The following is a 26,670-nucleotide window of genomic DNA, read 5'->3' on the forward strand; positions in this document are numbered from 1 at the left end:
AGATTGTCGGTCAATAAAAAGTGTAGGTTGAAAGAGTCTTTGCCGCCCTGCAAGGCCTTGATCAGTAGAATCGAAAGTAAAGTTGCTGTTGTCGTTTGTACGTGTTGTGCATGTTGCATATTGTTGTGTGGAACAAAGGCAGGAAGTGTACTCACTGGCATGGTCTGGCTGCCATGAAGGGCACTGATTGCAGACTGGGCCTCAGCATGTGTGGAGAACTTTACAAAGGCACAGCCTGAAAAAAAGCACACGCACGCACACGCACGCACGCACGCACACGCACAAACAGGGATGGAGAAAGAGGCAGGGTGCCTTTATTAAACACTGTGAGGAGAAGCACGCCAAAACATTTCAGGGAGGCACAGCAGGCTGCTCCTCCCCAGGCTGCTCAAGCTGCAGGCTCTTGTACAGATTGCACTGATGAAGCAGAAAAGCATGCTATTTAGCGCCACATGCCGGTCTGTGCATATTAAATACAGACCCAGTGAAATGTAGATTGTTTTAAGTCATTACGCATTAGTCTACAGTTCCTCGAAAGAAGCCAAACATGTTTGAGGGACTAATGCTGGTTTGATCAGGACCTGCAGCTAGAGAAGGTATAACTAGAGAAGGTATAGCTAGAGGAGGTATGACTAGAGAAGTACTGGATCTTCAAGTGTGGCCTGAGCAAAAGCTCAACTCCTATCGACCTCTGGCCAATATACACAAAATAGACCTGAGAATATATGAATGAATATGTACATTATAAGGGTTAGTTGACAGACCAGTATCCATAAACATCTGGAAATGCAATCGTATTTGTAAAGAAGTGAATTATCTGACTTATGACTCCGGACGTTATGAGTTATTCAGCTGTAGGCCAATGTGGGCCTAGATTCACATAACCCAAACAGAGTATAGCGGAGACAAAATGAAACGTCCCCTAGCTGCCCCAATGTCCTGTCTTCTTGTAAAGAACACCACAATTGTTTTGACAGCCCCCATTCCCTCTTTACTTCTGCATGACTGTCAAGTCAGAATGAAAGGGCCTCTACTTCGGAGATAATTCCACAACAGTTTTCATAAACACTGGCCTCGGACTATGTTTATAGAGACATGAAGAACCAGGGCTCCCACTGCTGTTTACTGCATGTCAGAAGGTATTGGTGTCTGGGTGGGCAGACCATGGGTGGGCAGACCATGGGGCCTAGAGTACAGTGCATCAGTTAGGGCTAATGATTGTACATCTATGGGAATGTTTCACTTGCAGGCTTACCATAACCTGAATGAATAATACAAACCATGATGACTTCTATAAAGAAACCCATTTACGTTGATTGTTTTTTCACTACTGAAAAACTAAAAGGAAACATGCCCGTTTTGAATACGTGATTTCTCAGCTGAAACACCTTAAGGGTCAAAGTCAGTGACCTAGAATCTTAGAAAATGTCAGAGGTACTATATATAATTGGTTCCTACCTTTGCTGTTTCCGTCGGGACCTCTTAGGACGGTGCACTCCTCGATGACTCCGTAGGGCTCAAAGAGGCGGTACACATCCTCCTCAGTCTGTTGTTTGTTTAGCATCCCCACAAACAGCTTCCTGTCTTCTGGAACAAAGAGATAAGCAAATTAAGGGTTACATTAAATCTCTGACCTTTCAATGCGACCAGTCTAAATGAGCATTACAAGAAAAATGTCATTACCCTAGCTATCCCGATGTAGGGTCTGCTCACTGTGCTCAGTGGCAAATGAAGATGGGGCAATGTATTTGTCTGCCCCATTTAGCTCTGTGAGTTGAGTCACAGTGTATTGTTCCTGTGCCAAGTCTGCTCATTTTAATTTTGACGATAATTGGGTTTGCTCACATATTTAGGCCCAGGGTAGGCCTGGGGTTCTGTCAGAGAATGGCCATGACCCTACCCTGGGGGAATGGAGGGAGGAAGCAGCAGGCTGATGAAACAGAGTTGGTCCTTCAGATACACCAGGAGCTCCAGCCAGTTCTTCTATAGGTCCTGCTTCTGCCTGCTATACTGCTGACTTACAATATTAGTGAATACAGGCTATTTGTTTCTCAATCTCCATATTTCTCTGCCTCAAATACTTAATTGCTGCTGATCGAGTGTATTGGCAAAGAAGTAATATTCCAGAGCTCTTTAATGAACAATGGCACGTCTCTCCAGCACGGAGAAGGCTGAGGAGAATGATGCTGGTTTTTCAATATGTATATTGTACTATTGAGTCCTGTTAACCCATAAGAGTCTAAGCCCTGTCTAAGCTATATGGCATTTCTTTGAAAGGATAATTTAGTTACTTGATTTAAAATTTTAAGACCGATTGAAGTTTCCCCCCCAAATAATTTGAAAGTATTAGATATGGCATTTTTTTGGCCCTACTGCTATTAGCCCATACAAATGCGTTGATAAACAGATTAACTACATGAAACAACAGATGGTCAAAAGGAAGTTTGCTCTGAAGTGTCTGTCCTATATCTGTGAGATATAATTATATATATTTTTGCATATATTTAACCCCTTATTTCTGGCACTATACAGTCTCCATATACTGTATACTTCCATAATTCATTTGAACTGATACCGGGGGACCTTCAGACGAGTCTTGTGAGGCCTGTGGGCATCCTAGAGCGAAACAACTGATGGAAGTGTTCGTGAGAGTCTCACCTTTGCACAAAGGTGTCATATTAGTGTGTAGCTACAGTGTTCGGACATAGGTTGGCAGATCGGCTGTACCGACTTCAGAAGAGCGTCTCATCTTTCCATAGAGGGGTCAAACCGTTTAGACCATTTTGTGAGAAGACCGATTTTCGGAACGTCTAATGTTCTGACAAACACCACTCTAGCTCTGTGACCTTTCACCGCAGATGTCTCGTGGTCTGACAAACACCACTCTAGCTCTGTCACCTTTCACCGCAGATGTCTCGTGGTCTGACAAACACCACTCTAGCTCTGTCACCTTTCACCGCAGATGTCTCGTGGTCTGACAAACACCACTCTAGCTCTGTCACCTTTCACCGCAGATGCAGAAGTAGGGGGATGCGGTGGATTGAGACACATCCAATGCAAAAACATCTCTAGCTTAAACTGACAGATATTTCTGGGGATGTTTGTATTATCCTAATTCGATTTCCATGGGGGAGCAGGCATCAACCTTAGGCCCTTTTAAATGCAGGGGGACTTGGTCTTTCCCTTGACCTGACAGGCAGTGTTTACTGAGATTCTGCTCCTATGATTAATGCTATGCTCACTGAGTCCAACTGGCAGCAACACCACTCCCAACATCCCCTTTACAGATTTTCTATAACTTCTAGTGCACCTATGTAACAAAGGCAAACAAAGACAGAAGAGGAATCCAGGGCCAGACTCTGGGCTTTGGAGTTCAACATCATTCCCAGTCTGTGGTAATGCAGTGTGTCAGGGTGACCTTTCTGGCCATGAGAGACAGACTCAGACTGTGTGTTGTTGTGCTGTGGCGTTCCCTGACCAAGGCAGGACCCACTGATATCCAGATTCTTCCTCCAGCAGCCAGCCAAGGCCCTTGCAGCATCAGCTGCCACGGTCTCTGCCACAGCCAGGGCCCCGGCTGACTCCCTCACTCAGCCTGGCCAATGACGCACCTTTAAAATAATCAACAGTGTCAGAGCGCGTGCTGTCTAGGGAGGAGTGGCCGTCGTACTGCACTCTTTATTGTTAGTGGCAGGATCAGAGGGTATGTATCAAAATGGAAGCGATTCAATGTGACATCTGTCATGGTGGATTGGAGAGCATTTATCTGCAAAAGAGAAAGCCCTGAACTGGAAAATAAAAGGCCAAGACGCTCCTTCACCTTGCTTGGGGGGAATTTGAATTTGGAGGTGGGAGAGTTTGTGGGGGGATTCAAATCTATGCACCCACTCCCTCAACACATCCACAAGTGCACACACACACACACACACACACACACACACACACACACACACACACACACACACACACACACACACACACACACACACACACACACACACACACACACACACACACACACACACACACACACCTTTGCCTTTCCCCTCTCCTCCATGGCGCCCTGATAACTTCCAGGCCTATAACTCTTACAGCAACCCACCTTCTATGGATGATGGGGATGTGACAAGGCAGGATTAATGTATGCAGCTGACCTATATGAATTTCATATGTTCCGCACTATGCCGTTTATGCCATGAACAGACCTCCTGTGGCACGTCTTAAAATACGACATTGCAACTGTGCCATCGCTGATAAATTGCTCACTGGGAAATCACCTAGAGCTGACTAGAATAATATTTATTGGACTCCGAGCACGTCAGGAACAGACCTATATATCAGATAAGGTCCTTGTGTAACATTGGTTGGTTTACAGAGGGCAACAAAAGGCCCGCTAACAATTGGAGTCCTATTGTGGGCTTTTAGCTTTTCACTGTACTCCATCACAAATTCCACAGGATTGTCCTCATGTGGAGATTCAGAGACGGGCATAAGTAATGTGATGGAATATGAATGAGTCCAGTGCCAGTGCATTTAGAGTTGGCACAAGTTCTTCAGGTCCTGCTGAGAGATGGAGAGAGCATGTTCTACTCCTGAGTGAGTGGGCTTCAAAAACAACCTGACAACGCATGAAAATACATCATCTGGCAGACCTATTCTCCCAGCCGTGATGCTCTGGAGTAAAACGGCACCTTGGGACTCGAGCTGTTGTTCATCTAGCTACAACACACAGCGAGGAACATTATCTTGTTTATCTACAGTAGGCTATGAACTCACATGTACGCACATCACACACACACACACACACACGTGCACACTCACGCTGTCACACAGTTATAAATTATTCACCACTTTAGAGAAAGCCCTGATTAATGATAGGCTCTCTGAGATGCTGTTGTTAAATCTTTAAATAAGAGGCAGTGATAATGTTGCTGTTTAAAAATCTCTCCAGCCGGCCTCCCGAGTGGCACAGTGGTCTAAGGCATTACATCTCAGTGCTGAGGCTCCACTACAGCCTGGGGTTCAATCCCAGGCTGTGTCACAGCCGGCAGTGACCGAGAGCCCGATAGGGTGGTGCACAATTGGCCCAGTGCCGTTCCGGGTTAAGGGAGGGTGTGGCCGGGGGGCTTTCCTTGGCTCATTGCGCTCTAGCGACTCCTTGTGGTGGGCCATGCACCTGCAAGTAGACTGGTGCGGCTGGCTTCCGGAATAAGCCACATGTCCACCAGATGTGTTAAGTGCATTCCGGTGGAATCCATTCACTGTCAGTGGAGCAGTCCGCAACTCTACGTGGGGGTGCCGCACTAGGCTGTGGTGCGTTCTTGTGCGTAGCTTTAGCATGCGGTTGTACCAACGGAAGTGCACACATAGACTCCAACTAGCCTGCTTTTAGCTAGTTGAAAAGCGAAGCACGTGTGTATGGAAAATGCGGCCTAGACACCTTGCAAAACCAAACACCTTATACATCCGGTGGACATCGGGCATTAAGTGAGCAGTGTGTTAAAAAGCAGTGCGGCTTGGCGGGTCATGTTTTGGAGGACGCATGTCTCGACCTCCGCCTCTCCCGAGCCCGTTGGTTGAGTTGCAACGATGAGACAAGATCGTAACTACCAATTTGGATATCACGAAATTGGGGAGAATTTTTGGGGTAAAATTAAATGTCCCAGTGTTTAGGACTTTAAAAAAAACTGTATCGACTGGCTGTTAACGCAGCTTTGTGGATTAGTGCAGTCTCACAGTGGGGTGCCAGGAACACACAGCCACTGGTTACTGCCGCTTCACAAATAACTATTAAGGCTGTTGTTTTTACCCAATTAACTGGTCGTCCACATGACCATGAACACAGCGGAGACCAGATTCACCTGCAGCCCATTTATACTGTAACCTAACACTAAACCAATACAGCTCTTACACATAATCCACCAACACAGTTCCTATACCTCTGCATAATCAATAGGAGAGAGATCAAATATATCTACATTTGCATCTCACAGAATCACAATTAGTCACTTAGATGTGGCACGTGACGTGTTACAGCGACAGCTCCTCCTAAACACCCACAACTCCGCCCTGAAAGTTACACCCATCGTGTTGAATCTGGCCTGAGCTGATAAGCAACGGTTTGTTGCATTGGAAATTAAAGCATGGAATAATGATTGGGGAATGTACTGCCTGGTTCTATATCCTGAAGGTTACTGGGCCCATCTGAGATTTATAATCAATAAGTGTGTTTTCATATGAATTTGAAATCAAATTCAAATTAACATTTGGTTTATCTGAAAAGTATGATTTAATCTCCTCACCCAATTCATTGTAATTGTAATCCAATGACTTATTTGCATCACTGATAAAACCATGAATCATTAATCATGCTCCAGTCTTCAGACACAGTATATTACTATGATTTTCTTGTAGCTGTGCATACTGCATATTCCCATTGAACGTTTCAAGGTTCCCATCTTGCATACATTAGAGATTTTGCAGTCAGGTCTACTATGTTGGAGATGTATTACAGTGTGTCTGCTGATTACATTCCTAGGGCTATAGCTGCTTGCGGTTTTGACAGTGGAATGGATAAGAAGACTTCCAGTGAATAGTGATAGGATGAGTTTCAGGGTTTTGGCACTGCTGCAAGCTCCAGGAGAAAGTCCTCACGAGGGGTATGGTAAAAATGTCCAGGCCCATGTTGGCTTGCATAAGAACCTGCAGCCCTCGATAAGCCAGGATGGATGAAATAAAGAGAGAAAGAGAGGTTTGTAATGAGGGCGGTACTGAATCATGTTCACTTCCTCTGTTTCCACTTTGTGTGTGTGTGTGTGTGTGTTTGTGTGTGTTTGGGTGTGTGTGTGTGTGTGTGTGTGTGTGTGTGTGTGTGTGTGTTTGTGTGATAGAGAGAGAGAGAGAGAGAGAGATGCTGAGAGAGAAAGAGTGAAGAGAGAGTACTGTATGTGTTACGGAGAGAAAGCTCGTCAGAGAGATGGGTGGGTTACTATGACAACTACTTATACAGTGGCCTGTCAGTCATGTTTCATTGGAGTTTGGAGAGGATAAGCGGGGGAGAGGAGGAGCGGAAGGAGAGGAGGTAGAAGAGGAGAGAAGGGGAGTGGGGGGGTTGGAGTGGGGGTCATTCCTCTATCTGCCTGCTGAGTTGGAGTGTAAATTTGCCTGTCAGCCACACAGATAAGGACAAATTATTAACAATATTAGCCGCCCGATAAAAATGAAACTATAATGAATGGATAAATATATTAAACCAAATGAGATCCCATCCAGCCAGAAAGTGGGCCCTGAGAAACCATCCAGGTTTTCTCATTTGGGGAAGCAGATAAGAGATAGGGGAGGGGGGAGGGGGTTACTGTAGGCTCCACTGTATTTTATCACACTCGCCCATCAAGCCATAGAGAATCACAACATTTGCGGTTGGAATACCAAACACCATTGCTTCCACAGCCCATTATAGTTGTTCAGCGAGGATGCCACACAATGACTGTGTCAGCATGTGTTCAACCATAAAAACAGACGGAATCGAAGAAATTAATTAACCCTAGGAGAGCATAGTGCTTAGCCAGTGGTATTTAATCCAATGTATTACATACATGTATATGAATCTAGAGCTGTGTTGCATTAATGAGACAGGCGGGCGGGCTGGGCTGTTGTGGAGGCTAGGCCTCTCTGGGTTGGGCCTGTGTTCCTCTCTGCCTCCCTACCTGGCTGCCTGGGTGTTCAGGGGTACCAGAGGAGAGTGGGGGTCTGGGCCCAGTCTTGGCACCACTGCTGTGTTGAATGAACACTGCCAGATGAAATCCTGAATAATGACTCTCTCTTATGTCTTCTGTGTTGTGTTTGTCACGTAGTGAGGGAAGGATGGGAGGGTGACAACATATTGTGCCACAGTGCTGGAACAACTTCTGAGAACTCTTGTGTACTGTTCTCTACATTAACCCAGTTCTGTGGAGTCTTTGTCTTTCAAAAGTTGTGTCTGTTATTTGTTTATTTGGCAATGCTCCAGTTGAACTTATCTAAAGTTGTCTTTTTGAGGCAATGACCCGAACCTTCTAAAGAAAGAAAGAAGCTATTTACACTATGGCCAATCTACTGCATAATTACAACCTTTCAAACCTCTCTATGATGTTCCCAAGAAACATATTCTCAACAGAGAACAAATAATATTACGCAAAAACCCATTGATTTCCGTTGAATATCTAAATCACATGCACTGTTGAAGAAGATTACATTCAAATGTGATCCTTCCTTTGCCTTTTATTTGGGACTATAAAGAGGCGAGGTGGGCGGTGACGCAAGCTTGGTTTTGTCACAGTTTCACCATGAGAGTGTCAAGGCTGCTGATTGGTTGTGTGGCAAGGTGGGATCTATATAAACCATCAGTATAAAATGAGGAGGCTGTGTTTGCAGGACCTTGATAGCAGCCGGCACTGTGCTGCACTACATCCTTCACTAAACAGTCCCCTGGGAAGGATTAGGCCTCAGTGCTTTAACACTGGCCCCGTTTACTGAGCAAACTAAAACCCTGTCCCCAACCACTTTAACGCACCTAACCCATTTACACCTACACACATATCGGCGGGCGCATGGAAACACACAGGCGCGTGCACGCACGCACGCACTCGCCACCACACACACAGGGTTGCATGCACGCACAGACACACACACACACGCGCGCACACAAACATGAAGAGAGGCTCCCAAAACCTTTCTCCAAACAAACACTCCAGTGAGTGTGGGAGGCTGTGGTAACTGTGGCACCATCATCATCCCTATACAGCGTTTTGCCGCAGAGGCAAAGATCAGACCGAGTGCATAAATCACACAGGGGGACAGGCGTTGAGCAGCCCATACAGCATATTTCCCCATTTTGCAGTTGGATTACAGACGGGCGATTAGAACAGTGATCAGATATTGTTTCTGTGCTGCTAGTAGAGACAGGAGCTGATGTATGTTATCTAGTGGTCTCTCCTCAGCCCTCCACTGAGTTGATTTATCAACTGGATCAAATGGCTGTAATGTGCTGCTGGGGGATTCAGCACTGAGACTGGATGGTTCGGCTGGGAGCCTTGAGCATACAATTACTAGCCAGCCACGGCTTCCAGCCTGCCTGAGTGCGCCATATAAAACCTCTGGGGTGCCTGTGTGTTAGAGCCCAGCCTACCCACGTCCCCCCGCCCGCCCGCACCTCAAATTGCAGTCAGGGAGGAAAAGAATAAAACGAGAAATTGCTTAAAATATTTTATCTCCACCATATACGTCTGAGCAAATGTACACTCAATATGATAACAAACGTGAAATATTACTCCGTGTCTTGTGTTGGCTTCAACGTATTACGGCGGTGCTCATAAATCCTGGACCTGCTGTGCTACGTCAATAGGTACTGTATATAAACATTTACAATATTGCAGTGCTATTTATATTGTCTGCCTTCATAATGCCATTGGAAGGGCTTTCTGGCATCAGTTATGATATGGATTTCCCCCCCTTTTTTCTATTACATCCAGGCAAAACAATGGTGTACAGTATCAGGCCCTACGTTTGGCAGTATTTAACACGGTTCCAGGCTGTTTCTTCAGTCTTTTCTCATAGGTCAACTGACAGTGATTGTTGAGAGTAATGCTGGATACTCCCTCTCTACCACCAACCACCAACACCCCCTCCTCCCTCCCTCCCTCCTCCTCCCCACACCCCAATCTCTCACTCTCACCTTCTACTACTTCTGAACCTGCTTGTTCTCTCTTTTCTTTACTCTCTCTTCCTTTCTCTGGATCTCTCTGATGACTTACCTTCATGCAGTGGTTTCCCGCGAGCAAATAACTTTTTTTTCTCCCACGAAGGACTAAATTGACTACAGCAAGAGACAACAAACTTCATTAAAGAGCCAAAGCAAACAGGCATTATACATGTGATATCCTTCCCTCCCTATCTGCATTAAAGGGGAAGACAAAACCCAGCCCTATCTCGTCTGGGAGCGAGCTTCTCCTCTCACCTCAGGCAACCGCATTAAACCAAGACATACACAGACTTTGGTACAAAGGCTCTATGATCCAAGACAGGGAGCGAAATACAGACAAGTCGAGAGATAATGAGAAAGATAGGGAGAGACAAAGGAAGAAAAATGAAAAGGAGCAAGCTGAGCAGATAGAGCGGGGCCATGGCAGAGAAGTGAGGATGTACGAGAATAAGTTATATCTCTGTGCAGCTTTGTGTGGGAGAGGAGAGGACTGAGCTGGCAGATGACTTTGCTGGCAATGGATGAAAGAAGCTTATAGGCCACCCGGCATGTCAACCATCCCCACCCTGTGTGGGAGTACGGTGGGCAGGCAGGGTTCAGCGACCGTAACCCCAGAGCCCCATGGAGACCTTGGCGAAGGTGGATTTAGATATGACATATACGCTATACATCAGCTCCTTTTTAGGATGTATTCCCTAATCCATATTCATTCAGTAATCTCAGAGAGGGTGGGTTAGCATGCCTGCTGCCTGGCTGGCTGTACCTACTGTACCTTTACTCTCCAAAACTGCTGTGTTAACAGTTAGGAGAGCACAAATTGCTGTATAAGGTAAAGCTACACATGTATAAATAAATACATAAGCCTGAAAGCATATCATCCAGATCTTTTTGCGATTGCACATTAACTGGAATTGATTCCGTAGGAGCGTTACGAAACAATGTGATACAGCTGGAAGTTTTCACGTCTCTGGACGTGTTGTTGCTTCGTATGCAACTCCTCGGCGGTGTTAATGTGACTGCGGCAGGGAGCGCAGCCCTGTCATTCACTTTGACAGCCAAGCTGCTCTCTCCACACACGTATGGGTGATGTAGACTTCAATTAGGCTGCAAGGTCACTCAGCACCCATCAGGAGCTAAACCGGGCTAGCTAATCTCGCTAATACGTTCCAGTCAACCACATGAATAACAACAGAACAAGACCTACACTGTAATGACATTTAACATTGAACAAGATCACAGGTCTTGTTCACATTAAAACCAATTTTTACCGTACATCAAGTGTTTGATCCTGAATGCTACACTGCTAACTCCCATGCCAAGGCCTCTCACTACTACAATTATGAAGGGGAAACTGGCTGCTCCACAGCCCCCCCCCCCCCCCCCCCCCCTATTAAACATGGATTTGAGGGAGAGGCAGAGGGATGGCCTGCACATCCTTCCTCTCCCCTCCCCTGCCTCTCCCCCCCGCCCCGAACACTGTCTTGACAGCCCCATTTGTTTTCATTTCCAGGATGTTTTGCTCAATATCTAATGAAATAACTATCTATACATTGAGCAAAATATCAAAAGGGACGGGTGGAATTGTTAATCGGCTGTCACTGACGTCTCAGCCTTGCTATTCTACCCCCTGTATTGGTTTGATTACATTTGGTGGGTTGTCATAACAACCCACCACTCTAGTGTTCACGTGTGCACAGATACCGACCTGTGTGTAAAGCATTTAGTATGCTGTCGACACAACCACTTAACCATGTATATAGAATTGTCTCAAGTACGACTGTACATGCAGAATATGTCAACCAAATTTGCCGTATTTGTCTCAATATAACATGGTATGATTGTGTATCTGTCAGGTTAATCATTATCACAAACCATTCAGTCATTTCCATTCACTTTGTTGGTCACTTTGAATTTGCTGTAACGCCGGTGAACGACAAGCATTTTCATTCTCTCTGATCTTTTGGATCCAGTGATCTCACCCAGTCAGTCTCTCAGGGCCAAAACAAAATGAGATTTGAATCTCAGCTCAGAAGAACTAAGCCAGCCCATCCTCTCCAGCTTCTCTCCGCCATTTGGTGCCAAGACAGAACTAAATTGCATCTTCTGTGCACTCTCTTGGCCCAGGCATATGGGAATTGGTGGTGTGAGGCGAGCGAGCGAGCGTGCGCGACACCCTGAATGCACCCAGTCCTGCTCCAGTACTCTGGGCCCCAGTGGGCTTTGTATGCGAGGGAGAAGAGAGAGAAGTGTCATGTCAGCACCCACCATAAGGAACTTGAAAAGCTAAATAGTATAACAAAGCCACCATGTGATGAAAAATGCATGGAAGAGGGGACCTCCACACGGTTGTCTAACAGGAAGCTCCCACAGATCCTCTCCCGCTGTCTTTCCTGCATCGCTGACTGACATTTTCTGACAACAGCCCCCCCCCCCCTTTCCCTTCTTCCTCTCTTCTCTCCGCTGTGAAGCCTCTCTCGATTTTCCCTCCAATCCAGGATAATACTTTACACATCTCACTCTCTCCTCTACCACTTCCTAATTAGAGGGGTTTCATCTTAGAATGACGGGAAAAGCTGGCCTGATGAATATATTACGTTTGGTTGATTGATTGAGAGAACCTGTAGGGTATCTCTATAGTTGGGCTGTGGAGTTAATCAAAGAGCTGATATTCTGCTCCATTCTCTCCCAGACCTGGAGGCCTGCTCCTTAATCATACTGTAAAGATGATGTAATGATAAGGAAACTCTAGTAATTAGACACCTGCAGTAGACTGGATTCATTAGAAGGCTGAACTTTCCCTGTTTAGTGTAGCAACTCGCTCAGCAAACGTTTCAGGTGATTTAGGTTTTAGCTTTGACTTTGTCTGCCAACGCAGTATCTGACAGGCAGACACCTGGGCTTCGGCTCTGTTCCATCGTGGTTGTTTTTGTCCGCTCCCTCTGTGCTTTTGGTTCAGCGACGTCAAGCTGAGTTTTCATATTACAGACAACAACAAGCTGTCCTTTTCCACTTCCACAACAGCCTGACACCGTAATCTACAGCAGAGGACAGTGTTGACGGAACACATTATGCAGCTTTGGAGGGGAAATGTTATGCATCAACACAGAAGTAGGATTAAAAAAAAATGTAAACCTCTTAGAAGTATGAACTTTTATGAGCCCCTGCCCAGCAGACTTAACCCTGGCCTTTTTCAAATGAATCCATCACTGTTTGTGTGTTTGTGAATGCTGGGGCATACCCTGTGTGTGTGTGTGTGTGTGTGTGTGTGTGTGTGTGTGTGTGTGTGTGTGTGTGTGTGGGGGGGGGGGGGGGGGGGGGGGACATGCTCAAGAAGAGCAGCAGAAAATACTTGTAATCTTCCACAGAGCACTGTCAGCGGTTATTCACCATGCCACCTCTTTCACAAGGTTGGGGTCTGTATTGAAATGTCTGTATTTCAAATATCCATTGGTGGTGTCAGTGTGGCTCAGTAATGTGAAGGATTATCTGAAATGAGTTTAGTCAATTCATCATTTCAAAAGGGCAGTCGCTCGGTTGCTCATTAGTTATTGTACACACTTTTCAATTGAGGGTCCCTGGAGAGCTGGCATTGTGGAGACTCCTGCCTTCTATCAAATACACATAGGGAGGGAGATGGTGGGTATAGGTGGGGGAGGGAGCGGAAGGGATATGGTGAGGGGTAGAGAGAGGAGAGGAGGGGAAGTGGGAAGAGAGCAAGAGAAAAGGGGGGAAGGAGAGGAGAGATGTTGGAAAGAGGGGGGTAGTAGAAGTGAGGGAGGCTGTAGCTCTTCAGTTAGGTGTGTGTGTGTGTGTGTGTGTGTGTGTGTGTGTGTGTGTCTGTGTGTGTGTGTGTGTGTGTGTGTGTGTGTGTGTGTGTGAGAGAAACTGGAGTGTACAGAGTGTATGGACGGTGTGTATATACAGTACAGCATATGAGGAATATGTGAAAACACCCGACCAGCACTAAGGCTTGCTGTTGAGCATCGTATCGCCACTACTGTTTCTTGTGACAGTAGCTAGTGTGAAAATGTTTAAATGCCCACAGGTGTCGATGTTGGCCAATATACAGTGTGCCGACCTTCTCTTTTCATGCATCACTTCAGTGCAAAGTGATTCAGTGTCTTCAGACAGTATTCAAAACCCTTGACTTTTTCCACATTTAGTTGTGTTACAGCCGGAATTTAAAATGGATTAACTAGAGATGTTTTGTCACTGGCCTACACACAATACCCCATAATGTCAAAGTGGAATTGTTTTGAGTCAATAAGTATTCAACCCCTTTGTTATGGCAATCCAAAATAAGTTCAGGAATAAGCATTTGCTTAACAAGTCACATAATAAGTTGCATGGACTAACTTTGTGTGCAATAATAGTGTTTAACATGATTTTTTAATGACTACCTCATCTCTCTACCCCACACATACAATAATATGTAAGGTCCCTCAGTGGAGCAGCGAATTCAAAGAATGGCACCTATTGGTAGATGGGTATTGGGTATTTGGTAGATGGGTATTGGGTATTGGTAGATCGGTATTGGGTATTGGTAGATGGGTATTGGGTATTGGTAGATGGGTATTGGGTATTGGTAGATGGGTATTGGGTATTGGTAGATGGGTATTGCGTATTGGGTATTGGTAGATGGGTATTGGGTATTGGTAGATGGGTATTGGGTATTGGTAGATGGGTATTCAGACATTGAATATCCCTTTGAGTATGCTGAAGTTATTAATTAAACTTTGGATGGTGTATCAATATACAAAGTCACTACAAAGATACAGATGTCCTTCCTAACTCAGTTGCCGGAGAGGGAAAAAACCACTGAGGGATTTCACCATGAGGCCAATGGTGACTTTAAACCGTTACAGAGTTTAATGGCTTTGATAGGAGAAAGCTGAGGATGGATCAACAACATTGTAGTTACTCCACAATACTAACCTAATTGCAGTGGTGGAAAAAGTACCCAATTGTCATACTTGAGTAAAAGTAAAGATGCCAGTAAAATAAAGACCCAGTAAAATACTACATGAGTAAAAGTCAAAGTATTTGGTTTTTAAATATACTTAAATATACTTAAGTCTCAAAAGTAAATGCAATTGCAAAAAATATACTTAAGTAGTAAAAGTACAAGTATAAATCAGTTCAAATTGCTTACATTAAGGAAACCAGACGGCACAATTTAATTAGTTAATTTATGGATAGCCAGGGGTACACTACAATGTGCTGACATCATTTCCGAACTAAGCATTTGTGTTTAGTGAGTCCTTCAGATCAGAGGCAGAAGGGATGGCCAGGGATGTTATCTTGATAAGTGCGTGAATTGGACCATTTTCCTGTCTTGCTAAGCATTCAAAATGTAACGAGTACTTTTGGGTGTCAGGTAAAAAGTACATTATTTTCTTAAGGAATGTAGTGAAGTAAAAGTTGTCAAAAATATAAATAGTAAAGTACAGATACCCCCAAAAACGACTTAAGTATTTTTTGTTAATTTAGACCACTGCCTAATTGACAGTGAAAATAAGGAAGCCTGTACAGAATCAAAATATTTCAAAACATGCATCCTGTTTGCAACAAGGCACTAAAATCAAATAATGCTACAAAAAAATGTGGCAAAGAAATGTACTTTTTGTCCAGAATACAAAGTGTTACAGTGAATACTTTCTGAAGGTACTGTATGTTTTCGGCAAATCCAATACAACACATTACTGAGTACCACTCTCCATATTTTCAAGCATTGCGGTGGCTGCATCATGTTATGAGTATACTTCTAATCATTAAGGACTAGGGAGTTTTTCAGGATAAAAAAAAACAGAATGGAGCTAAGCACAGGCAAAATCCTAGAGGAAAACCTGGTTCAGTCTGCTTTCTACCAGACACAATCCCAAATCTACACTGGAGTTGCTTACCAAGAAGACAGTGAAAGTTCCTGCGTGGCCGAATTACAGTTTTAAATCTGCTTGAAAATCTATGGCAATACTTGAAAATGGTTGTCTAGCAATAATCAACAACCAATTTGACAGAGTTTGAATAATTTTGAAAAGAATAATGGCCAAATATTGTACAATCCAGGTGTGGAAAGCTCTTTGAGACTTACCAAGAAAGACTCACAGCTGTGATCGCTGCCATACGTGAATCTAACATGTATTGACTCAGGGGTGTTAATACTTGTGTAAATGAGATATTTATGTATTTCATTTTCAATACATTTGCAAAAATGTCTAAAAACATGTTTTCACTTTGTCATTATGGGGTATTGTGTGTAGTACAACAAAATGTGGAATAAGTCAAGGGGTATGAATACTTTCTGAAGGCACTGTATGTGTATTGCAACATTGAGTTCAACATTAGAGAAGTTTATCATAAAACCAACATTTTTTAATTGAAGGCTCAGATCCAATCTACATTGGGACTTTCACGTAGTAATAATCCATTTAAAATGACCATCTCTACATACTGTAATGAATCGGTTATCCTTTTCACATCAGAATCTATTTGATCAAACAGCCTTACATAAGGCATAAAGACAGTATCAGCATATCAGTGTATTGCATCGGTCAAGCTAAATACTGCTCCAAAAGAGCAGAACTATTTGTTGTTTGTACGTCATACTGCAATTACAGAGGTTTTCAGCTTGATCATTTGAATGTAGCCTACTGTATGAGTCCTGGCACAAAGAGGGCAAGTTGAGGCCTTCGCTTTGACCTCTCCGTGGGGTCCCATTCCTATAGTTACTGTTGCTATGTTACTACAGTACCCGGCCTTGCTCAACATGCTGTAAAAACGAATGTGTCTTTGATGATGAGAAACCGAGAATAGAGTAGAAGGATATGTACTTCACAAGGGTGCCCGTAACAACAATCTGCAGTAGTGAAGCCACGTCACAGTTGGATGCATAGGGGCCACCTGTTTTTATCTAGTAATGAAGCATGTAGTCATGGGAAACAGTCTCAGCTGGATGGTTGTAATAATCTAGTTTTCCTAGTGTAAGTGTTTTTGTTTGTATTTTATAGTACACATTTGACACTGCAGATTTGAGCTCCTAAGAAGATTATTTCAAAAGATATGAAGACATTAATATTTTACCCTCATTGCTTATTACAAAGAGAATTGAGCTAAAAAAAACTCATCTGTAATTTCTATTCCTTATTAATTATGTCAGGATGACCTCTATGTGTGACTCACAGTGTTGAATAAAATATGAATGTGACATTCCTAGACTGCTGACAATAATTCTCAGACACAACAATGCATATTTCAAACATTCAGTTAAGAATATTTTAGAAAAAATGGTATACACATTTTTTAATGGAAAAATACAACTGAACTGGGCCTGACAATATATATTTTTTAAAACAAGCTATTTTTATTTGTTCAGCACTGAACAAGCATTTCTGTGCGTTGTAATTAACTCATAAAATGCTTTACTGGTTAATCCAGCAACCCATGGGAGTAGAGGAAGAATGTGCCAGTTTAATCCCAGAAAATAACACTCATATCAGGACTTGGATTCAGAACACATCATTTTCATGGTGTATTAATTCTACAACTTCCAGTTTTAAGAACAATTATTCTAGGTCATTAATTTAAGATCATATTGGAAATATTAAAGCAGTTATGGCAGCCATTTATCCAGGTCTCAATCATATATATATGTGTGTGTGTGTGTGTGTGTGTATGCCATACTTCCAAAAAACAAGACAGGGGAAAACCTATCATGAAACTTTCATGCCAAAAAACATGTACGTTGTGCCCTGGATGCATAGCCGCCCCTCACATACCCTTCTGCCCTTCACACGCACACACACACCCTCACCCATCTATTTAACTATTACCTCACACCGATCCCTGATGTAAAATATTTCCCTCTGCAAGATATCCAGCAAAATATGATCCAATGTTGGTTCTCTCTGTAGAAGTACTAGTCACCCCATGATCACAGGAGGGGGTAAAGAGGCTTTCATAAATGCATAACGATATGCTCTAAAACCACAGGGGTGAATGTAACCTTTTGCATTGGAGGACGAAGTTATTGGAAAAGCCAAGGTCAGAGCAGTCATTTAAGTGTGTCTTGACAGTAACTGCTATTCCCATTAGTTTCTCTGCTGTCTGTTGAAATGCGACGAAGGGAGAGAAAAATAAATGCCACCAGAAAAGAAATAATAGACCCCTATTTCCTACCATTTCCAATTCAATTTCCTTCCCCTGACCTGCAGTAACTAGAGGAAATCAATGCAACCAGGGGCAAAGGATTCTGGATCCGGGGATGACAGACCTTTTTTTAAGGCAAACGCCTATCCATCACCGGGGATGTCGAGGCGCCAATATGGCGTGTCTGATCGTGACACACACATCCTCTTCAGGCGTAAATTAAACCCTTGATCAGTAGTGTTACTTAATATAGGAGGAGCCTGCACTGTGTAAGATTGCCTTAGAAAAGGAGACTGGGAGAATAGGGGCTGGGACCCTACAGTACTACTCATTCCCACTTTGGAGTTCAAAGGGATGGAGTGATAGAAGAGAGGAGAGAGAGAGAAGGATGGCTGTCTCCATGGCAGCCGCTGACAAAGGCCCTACCCTCTAGCCCTGCTACAGCATCACCTCCCCACCCGCAGCGCCAGCGAATCAGAGGGGAGACCCACTTCCCCGCACTTCCTACGGGGTTGAGGCAAAGCGCTGCTAGGGCGGTGCTCAAGGGCTGAAACGTCAATGTTTTTCACCAGAAGGAACAGATAAAAGTACACGTTTTTTTAATTATTGAGAGGAGCTCTGATATTTTTTGACAGCAGTTACGCTCTCTAACATTGATCCACTGTTCCATCAATTAATTTATTCATTTCTATCCTGTTATTTTTTTCCACACGTCACTTTCATGTGCTGCCCCGTATGTATCCTTTTCACTTCAAACTCATTTGAAATGTTGAGATGAAGAGAAGATAACGGCCATGAGGCAGCTACAGTACATCTGCTTTGATGTGGATACCAACACATTCACTCCATATTCCTACTACTAACAACGTTTACACTCGACTATATAGTTTACACTGGTGTATACTATTTATACACACTACAGAACATAGCCTACTTTATGTCATATACTGTCAATGTATGGTAAATAATGAGCAACATCAGAAATGGTGAAAGGGAAAGTAAGGGTAAGAAATAATAACGTTTGATAGCAGACAAGGTGTCCACAAGCAATGCCTGACCTTTAACCTTAACGTGTAAATCTATAAAGGACCAGGGGCAGTCATCAAACAACCTGCCTTTTGGAATGCCGGGGCAGAAAGAAGCCTGCTCTTAAGCTTGTCTGTTCCTGTCAAAATATGGATTATGGCTCCTCTCTACTTATCTTCAAACAAGGCTTTCAACCATCTGTTGTCTGTGCTGCGGTCAAAGTCAAGAGACCTCTGCTTCCAAAGTGTCTGAGGAAGAAAATGGAGCGCGGGCCGGAGGGAGGGGGTAGTGACACGCTAGTCACAGAACAGAAAAGGCCAAAGAACTTTTGAAGCGTGAAAGTCTCCAAATTTACTTTTCTCCGTCTCTCTGGAGGAAAAAAAGAGAAAGCATTCAAGGTCCGGGGGATTGTGAAATGTTATTTTTTATTTCCATTTGGAGTTCCTGTTTGAAGCACACAGAGACTTGAAAAGCCACGGTTACAGCAGTTTAGTAACCATCCTATTTCAAAATTGTGGGCTTTTCAGATTGTGGTGCCACTCAGCTCCTTAAGATTTTCAGCAGTATGGCTTCCTAGCGTATCCACAGCCAGTTTGAGATTGCACAAACCTCTCCTCTTGTAACATGTCCACTGCCTATACTGGGAAGAGGCTTTCTACTGTACCACTCTTCATGACGGATATCTATCTACATATAAATGTTGTTCCTAGAATCTGGCCAGATTTGAAGATTTATAGATTCAGTCAAACCTGGATAATGAAGTTGTTTTTCTGCCTCAGACCCTTATCAGTCCATGTGCTGATACGCCTTGCCTCCAGCACTTGAGTATGCACATCTTAGTGGCGGTTCCCCCACGGTTAGTCATTTCCTGCCTTTCAGCGCTGAGAGGTGTAATGAGTGGCTGGGCTGCTGGAGCTCTTATCTGCTGTGACAAATAACTGTAGAGCAGAAACAACAGCAGATTGCCATGCACAACATATCCCATACAACACACCAAACAAGCAAGAAAATAACTCTGCTCATAATAGGCAGATGTTATAAACCGCTCACAAATTGGCTTCAGAACACTTTTCCTCCATCACATTAGACCTGTTAAGCAGACCAAGCGTGCCGACGGTGCAGCGTCTCTTTTAGAGAAAGCACACCAGAAGATACTAGATGTAACGATCTTCTGTTGAAGAAGGTGTGGACCAAAGCTCAGCGTCGTCAGTGTTCATACTCTTATTTCAACTGAACACTGAATAACAAAAATCACAGAGAGAATGAACGAAAACAGAAACAGTCCTGTCAGGTGCAGAAACACAAAACAGAAAATACCTACCCACAAAAACCCTGTGGGAAAAAGCTACCTAAATATGGTGCCCAATCAGAGACAATGATAGACAGCTGTCTCTGATTGAGAAACATACCCAGCCAAAACAAAGAAATACAAAAACATAGAAAATGGAACATAGAATGCCCACCCAAATCACACCCTGAGCCGGCGCAGGATACCCTGGGCAGATACGGCGCACCGGAGACCAAACGCGCTGAGCTGGCACAATCCGCCCTGGCTGGATGCCCACTCTCGCTTGGCACTTGCGGGGGGCTGGCATATAGAGCTCCGGGCTATGAGCGTGCACTGTAGACACCGTGCTCTTCAACGCATAACACGGTGCCTGACCAGTACCACGCTGCTTCCGGTAAGCACGGGGAGTTGGCTCAGGTCTATCGCCTGACTCCGCCAATCTCCCCGTGTGCCCCTCCCAAAAAACATTTTTGGGGCTGCCTCTCGTGCCTGCTGCGCTACCTTTCCTCATATCGCCGCCTCTCAGCTTTAGCTGCCTCTAGTTCTTCTTTAGGGTGGCGATATTCCCTAGCCTATCTCCAGGGTCCCTGTCCGTCCAATATCTCCTCCCAAGTCCAGGAGTCCTGAACCCTCTGCTCCTCGTTACCACGCTGCTTGGTGCGTTTGTGGTGGGTAGTTCTGTACCGATCGTCTGTTGAAGAAGGTGTGGACCAAAGCTCAGCGTGGTTCGTGTTCATACTTTTATTTCAACTGAACACTAAATAACAAAAATAACAAAGAGAATGAACGAAAACCGAAAACAGTCCTGTCAGTTGCAGAAACACAAAACAGAAAAAAACTACCCACAAAAACCCTGTGGGAAAGTATGGTTCCCAATCAGAGACAACGATAGACAGCTGTCCCTGATTGAGAACCATACCCGGCCACAACAAAGAAATACAAAAACATAGAAAAAGGAACATAGAATGCCCACCCAAATCCCACCCTGACCAAACCAAAATAGAGACATAAAAAGCTCTAAGGTCAGGGCGTGACACTAGTGTTCAGTCATCAGTGGAGAAGCAGCAACAAACCTTTGTGCGTAAGACACTGTGATGATATCCATGTGAAAAACACCACTGCAGATTACTCCAGTTGGTTCCAGTACCGGACGTACATTTCTCTCAGATGGTTCTATTACTGTAATATCAAATTTCTTGATTTTACTCAACCCATCCCCACCTCCATGCTCCATCCATCCATTCCTCCATGAGACAGTTTAGACTTGTCCTTGACTCAAAGGCAGAAGTACTTGAAATTCGTTTAGATTTGGTGAACCACATCAAAGAGACTGGGAGCTTATTTTCAAGTATTTTGCGCCCAAGGCTAAAGTGGTTCTGAGGCAGCTACTCCCTTTTAAATAGTTTGTCTTACTCTCGCTCCACTCTGGATCGGAGAGAGACTCCCTGTGTATCTGTCTCCTATGGGACTCTGACCTCCCTTCATGCTCGCTCATCACCAGAGGTTACCATAGAAAAATCACTGTGCATAATAAACCTGCCAATTGCTTTCCTTAGGTGTCGATCAGTGATGCTCACAACAACTAAGCTGAATCCAAGTCGGCTGGGGCCAAAAGGCGCCAAAGCATGTTTTTTTGCTTTGATGGATCAAACTTCTTCTCTTGCATTTGATAGTGCTTTCCTACTATACACTTTAGGTTTCAGAGAAAGTGTTTCGGTCTGGTCTTGTTAAGACGTGTAGAAATACTTCATGAAAGAAGCAGTGGGTTTTCAGAAGCTAGTCAACAACTAACTCTCGTCATGACTAGGCAGCACAAGGAAATGGAAGGGACTGGAGAGAAGAGAAACAGAATGAAGATGTCACTGAAAAGAGGACACCAAGGGGAGATAAGAAACCAAGCCAACACTCATAATTACCACAACATGATGGCACTAGCCCTATTTCTTATCTTGAGAGCGCTGCCAACCAGGCACTCCGAAGCCTCAGAGTACATCATTTATAACAAGAGCGCTTGCTATGATTAGCCATGTACTTTTAACCATAAATAATATTTCATTTGTATTTCTCTTAAAAACCCATAAAACCATGAATATTGACTTGGGGCTGCCATACTGTAGTTTGCTGCTCATCCGTTTAGTTTATGGTCCCTTTTAGCTTTTGTGTCATTAAAGATAATACAAATCAAATAAATGCTAACATGAAAGCGCTTTGAATTCCATCCCCACCAACCCACCTCCAAACGTTCTCCCCCCTCTCTTTCTCACTACCTCCCAGCCAGTTGATATGTCCTTGCATGTATTTCATATTCTCAAACCTTTTCCGTGCATTTGTGCCGAACAAATATCTGCTAATTACAACGCAAATGGTACGAAATGTGCTCTGTGACCATTACAATCGTGTTCGCTATGCTCAGCAAGGATGCTTTACTCATCACACTCTCACAAACACACCCTGCTCCCACACACAAACACACACACACCGGCTTACTCCTGATTTAGCCTTGAAATCAAACTCATGCATTCATTTAATCTTTTTCTAGCTGTCTTTCATCTCACAGAGACAAACATTGAACACTTCTTTCCCCTCTCGTGACTTTGACCAATATTGGGCGGTATAGTGATCCAGCCATGGAACTTTAATGAAAGGTTTCGCAACGAAGCATGGCCGCTTGGTTGGTCTAATGAGATCCCTAACTGTTTCTGCCATCTGCCAACCTCAAGTCATGACATTAACTATGCAGCCAGCTAGGTTAATTATACATCTATTCTCTTATGTCAAACAAACAAACACATTTATCATGTAAGGTTTCGGTTGAATTGTCACAACATGAAAACCTACAACTTACTTTCCAACATTACCATAAAAGAGCACAGTATATGCTTCTGTAGTTATGTAGCAAATACTACATTGAACAAAAATATAAATGCAACATGTAAAGTCTTGGTCCCATGTTTCATTGAAATAAAAGATCCCTAAAGTTTCCATACACACAAAAAGCTTATTTCTCTCAAATTTTGTGCACAAATTTGTTTATATCCCTGTTAGTGAGCTTTTTTCCTTTGCCAAGACAATCCTGACAGGTGTGGCATATCAAGAAGCTGATTAAACAGCATGTTCATTACATAGGTGCACCTTGTGCGGGGCACAGTAAATGGCCATTCTAACACAATGCCACAGATTGCAATGCCACCAGAGCTGTTGCCAGAGAGTTGAATGTTAATTTCTCTACCATAAGCCGCCTCCAACGTCGTTTTAGAGAGTTTGGCAGTACGTCCAACCGGCATCACAACAGCAGACCACGTGTAACCACGCCAGCCCAGGACCTTCACATCTGGCTTCTTCACCTGCGGGATCGTCTGAGACCAGCCACCTGGACTGCTGATTAAACTGTGGGATGGCACAACAAAACAATTTCTGGTTTTGTGCAATTTCTGTCAGAAACCATCTCAGGGAAGCTCATCTGCGCTCTTGTCATCCACACCAGGTCTTGACCTGACTGCAGTTTGGCGTCATATCCGAGCAAGTACCCCGTAGTGGTGGTGGGATTAAGGTATGGGCAGGCATAATCTACGGACAACAAACACTGTTGCATTTTAGCAATGGCAATTTGAATGCACAAATATATTGTGATGAGATCCTGAGGCCCGTTGTCATGCCATTCATCCGCTGCCATCACCTCATGTTTCAGCATGATAATACAAGGTCCCATGTCACAAGGATCTGTACACAATTCCTGGAAGCTGAAAATGTCCCAGTTCTTCCATGGCCTGCATACTCACCAGACATGTCACCCATTGAGCATGTTTGGGATGTTCTGGATCGACGTGTACGAAAGAGTGTTCCAGTTCCCGCCAATACCCAGCAACTTTGCACAGCCATTGAAGTGGGACAACATTCCACATGCCAGAATCAACAATCTGATCAACTCTATGCAAACGAGATGTACCGCTCTGCATGAGGCAAATGGTGGTCACACCAGATACTTACTGTTTTTCTGATCCATGCCCCTACCTTTCTTTTAAAGGTATCTGTGACCAACAGATGCATATCTATATTCCCATTCATATGAAATCCGTAGATTAGGGCCTAATGGATTTATTTAAATTGACTGATCAATGAAATTGTTGAATGTTGCGTTTTATATTTTTGTTCAGTGTAGATCATCTTTTACCATGCACTCACATATCTCCTCACAGAAAAATATTTCCCTGTCTCCTTCTCCTAATTTCTCTATGGTTTTAGTAATATTGACCTGCCATGCAGCGTACAGTATGGGTGAGTCCTTGCTTTAAGTAAAACTAATCTGTGGTTTTCCCGGGTGCCATTGTTCTGCCAGCTGGTTAGAGGTCATCGTGCAAGAAGAGAAATGTGGAGTGATTGACTCGTCTCTGTTGGAGAAATGAGTTCTCCATTCATTCCCGGGCTTCTAGAGGCAAAACGTCCTTCAGGAGAGTAAACACAATCTGACAGGCCAGCGATGAGGATGGGCAATGGGGACGCCACAGCCCGGGCAGAGACAGACTCTCTCAGCCCTGCATGTCACCACAGCTCACACCGCTCCCCGCCAACTCGGTGACCAACCAACACTCTGCTTAGGCCTTTGCTTTTGTTAGTCACGTTGGAGTTTGTTTGTTTGCGTTGGTCGTGAGGGGGTAGGCTTTCGTATTTTTAAAGCTGTAATCGTTCTGATAAAACTCTCTGAAATGAAAAAGTGACTTGTGAACCTTGAGGTATGAGGTGCTTCGAAGTATATCAGTGCTTCCTCCTCTCCCCATCCATGCTCTCTGTTGGAAAGCAAATTGAAAATTGGAGCGCCCATCAGGGACCGGATTAGGCCGTTTTCCCGACATGCTTAAATTGCGGTAATCTCCTATGCAGATCACATCTGCAGCTAATTGATGGATTTGCCAGAGGATCTGAGATTGGCTTGCTCCGCTGTGTACTCGTGTTTATTTTCAGAAGCAGCTCCCTTTTTTAACCGTTGCATGGCTGGACCGGCTCAGAGCCCAACCTGCTGGCACATCAACACTGACCCCACTGTCAGGAAGCAGGAGGCATCTCACAATGCTCTCTCAATGCTCCCCAAACCCCACCTAATTACCCAAGCTAGGTATGACCTCTCCAACACGTTGGTTCTACATGAATAATCCACAGCAGCACATGAGTCATATTGTTGTCCTGGAAGCCCACTGACTGACTCCTCACTGCAGCCGAGAAATAAAGACCACTGCATCACAGAGAGGATGAAGTGGCGTACCCGCATCTACCCAAACAGAATATGCTTACATACGCACTGAGGTTAGCAGCTCATCACTGCAGTGTCACATACTGTACTGTAAGGCAGAGCTATGACAGTTTAACAAGCGCCGACTGGCAGTCACCGTCTTCCCTGAAGGCCTGTACAACTTCCTATATACACAGCTAGCCACACTGAAACACAAGAAGACCCTGTTTAAAAACACCCCAACACTCATTCTCAACACTGACAATAGGGGGGGGGGGTTGAATTTTTGTATTTTTTTTTGAAGTGCTTCCGCACGCGCGCGAGAGAGAGTTGGGGGGCCAGTGCTTGGGAAAGGTGGGTGGTGGTGGGGGGGGGGGGGGGGGGGGGGGGGGGGGGGGGTTGTGGCAATGATCAATTTTTTCCCATTATCCTGCCTGAATAAGTGTGCCTCATTTACATTCATGGTTATCCAGATAATGAAGCTTTCAATCCGGGAGATCCTGTGGCGAGAACAATGAACCCAATTACCTCCCGCCGCCTGCGAGATGGGATGGCAGACTCTGAGACAGATGGGAAAGGCTGCGGTCGGCCGGCAATCCAATCACATTCATCCCGCTCCCCTGTTTCCCTGTTCCCGTGTGCGTCACAACTTATCAACAGGCTGAGGCCAAAGCCCTGGGATCATTACATCAAACACACCACACACAGACCCCCCCCCCCCCCCCCCCCCCCCTCCTACCGCCACCCCACCTTCCCTCAACCTGCGGCCACACGAAGCCATGCTAGTGTCCCCCCGGCCCCCTCTGTCTCTCCCCTCATCTCACATGCTCAAGGTTCTCCCTCCTTCCCTTCATGAGCCCTGGAAGCTGGATTGATCTTGAACACTCCACCTCCTCTGCAGACAGTTAGTTTATTATTTTGGCAAATATCGGTCTCAATCCTTATTAGTGAGAAGTCCTTATTAGAGAGAAAGTATTAGACGAGGAACATTTCCAATGAATTATGCAACATGCTCAAGTTTCCTTTTGAGCTTTAATATTTCAGTTTTACACTCATATTTGAAACCGTTCAGAGAAACCATGCACTTAGTGGAGAAAAAAATGATACAGTACATTATCAGGTTTCGTGCAGACTTGCAGTATGATGAGAAAAATGGAAAGACTGTTGATCAGGAAACCTATTACACACAAGGGCCAACCTGTGTGAGGACTTTATGATGTAACCCTACGTAATAACTATGTCATTCTG

General features: G+C 44.4%; 1 protein-coding gene across 10 annotated transcripts in view; it reads right to left on the bottom strand.

Moving 5' to 3' along the window:
- Positions 1-26,670, bottom strand: part of LOC110524279 (CUGBP Elav-like family member 5) — a 295,326-nt gene that overhangs the window by 41,762 nt on the left and 226,894 nt on the right. For 6 of the 10 annotated variants that reach the window (XM_036978029.1, XM_036978037.1, XM_036978035.1 and 3 more), the window contains exons 4-5: positions 1,459-1,587; positions 156-235 (exon numbers count right to left, since the gene is read on the bottom strand). In XM_036978029.1, coding sequence (XP_036833924.1) covers positions 156-235; positions 1,459-1,587 — 209 coding nt within the window. The remainder of the gene's footprint in view (positions 1-155; positions 236-1,458; positions 1,588-26,670) is intronic. The other 4 variants (XM_036978038.1, XM_036978036.1, XM_036978034.1 and 1 more) reach the window with 1 other exon arrangement.

The sequence above is a fragment of the Oncorhynchus mykiss genome, chromosome 5 (assembly GCF_013265735.2).
Source record: "Oncorhynchus mykiss isolate Arlee chromosome 5, USDA_OmykA_1.1, whole genome shotgun sequence".
Taxonomy (NCBI): Eukaryota; Metazoa; Chordata; class Actinopteri; order Salmoniformes; family Salmonidae; genus Oncorhynchus; species Oncorhynchus mykiss.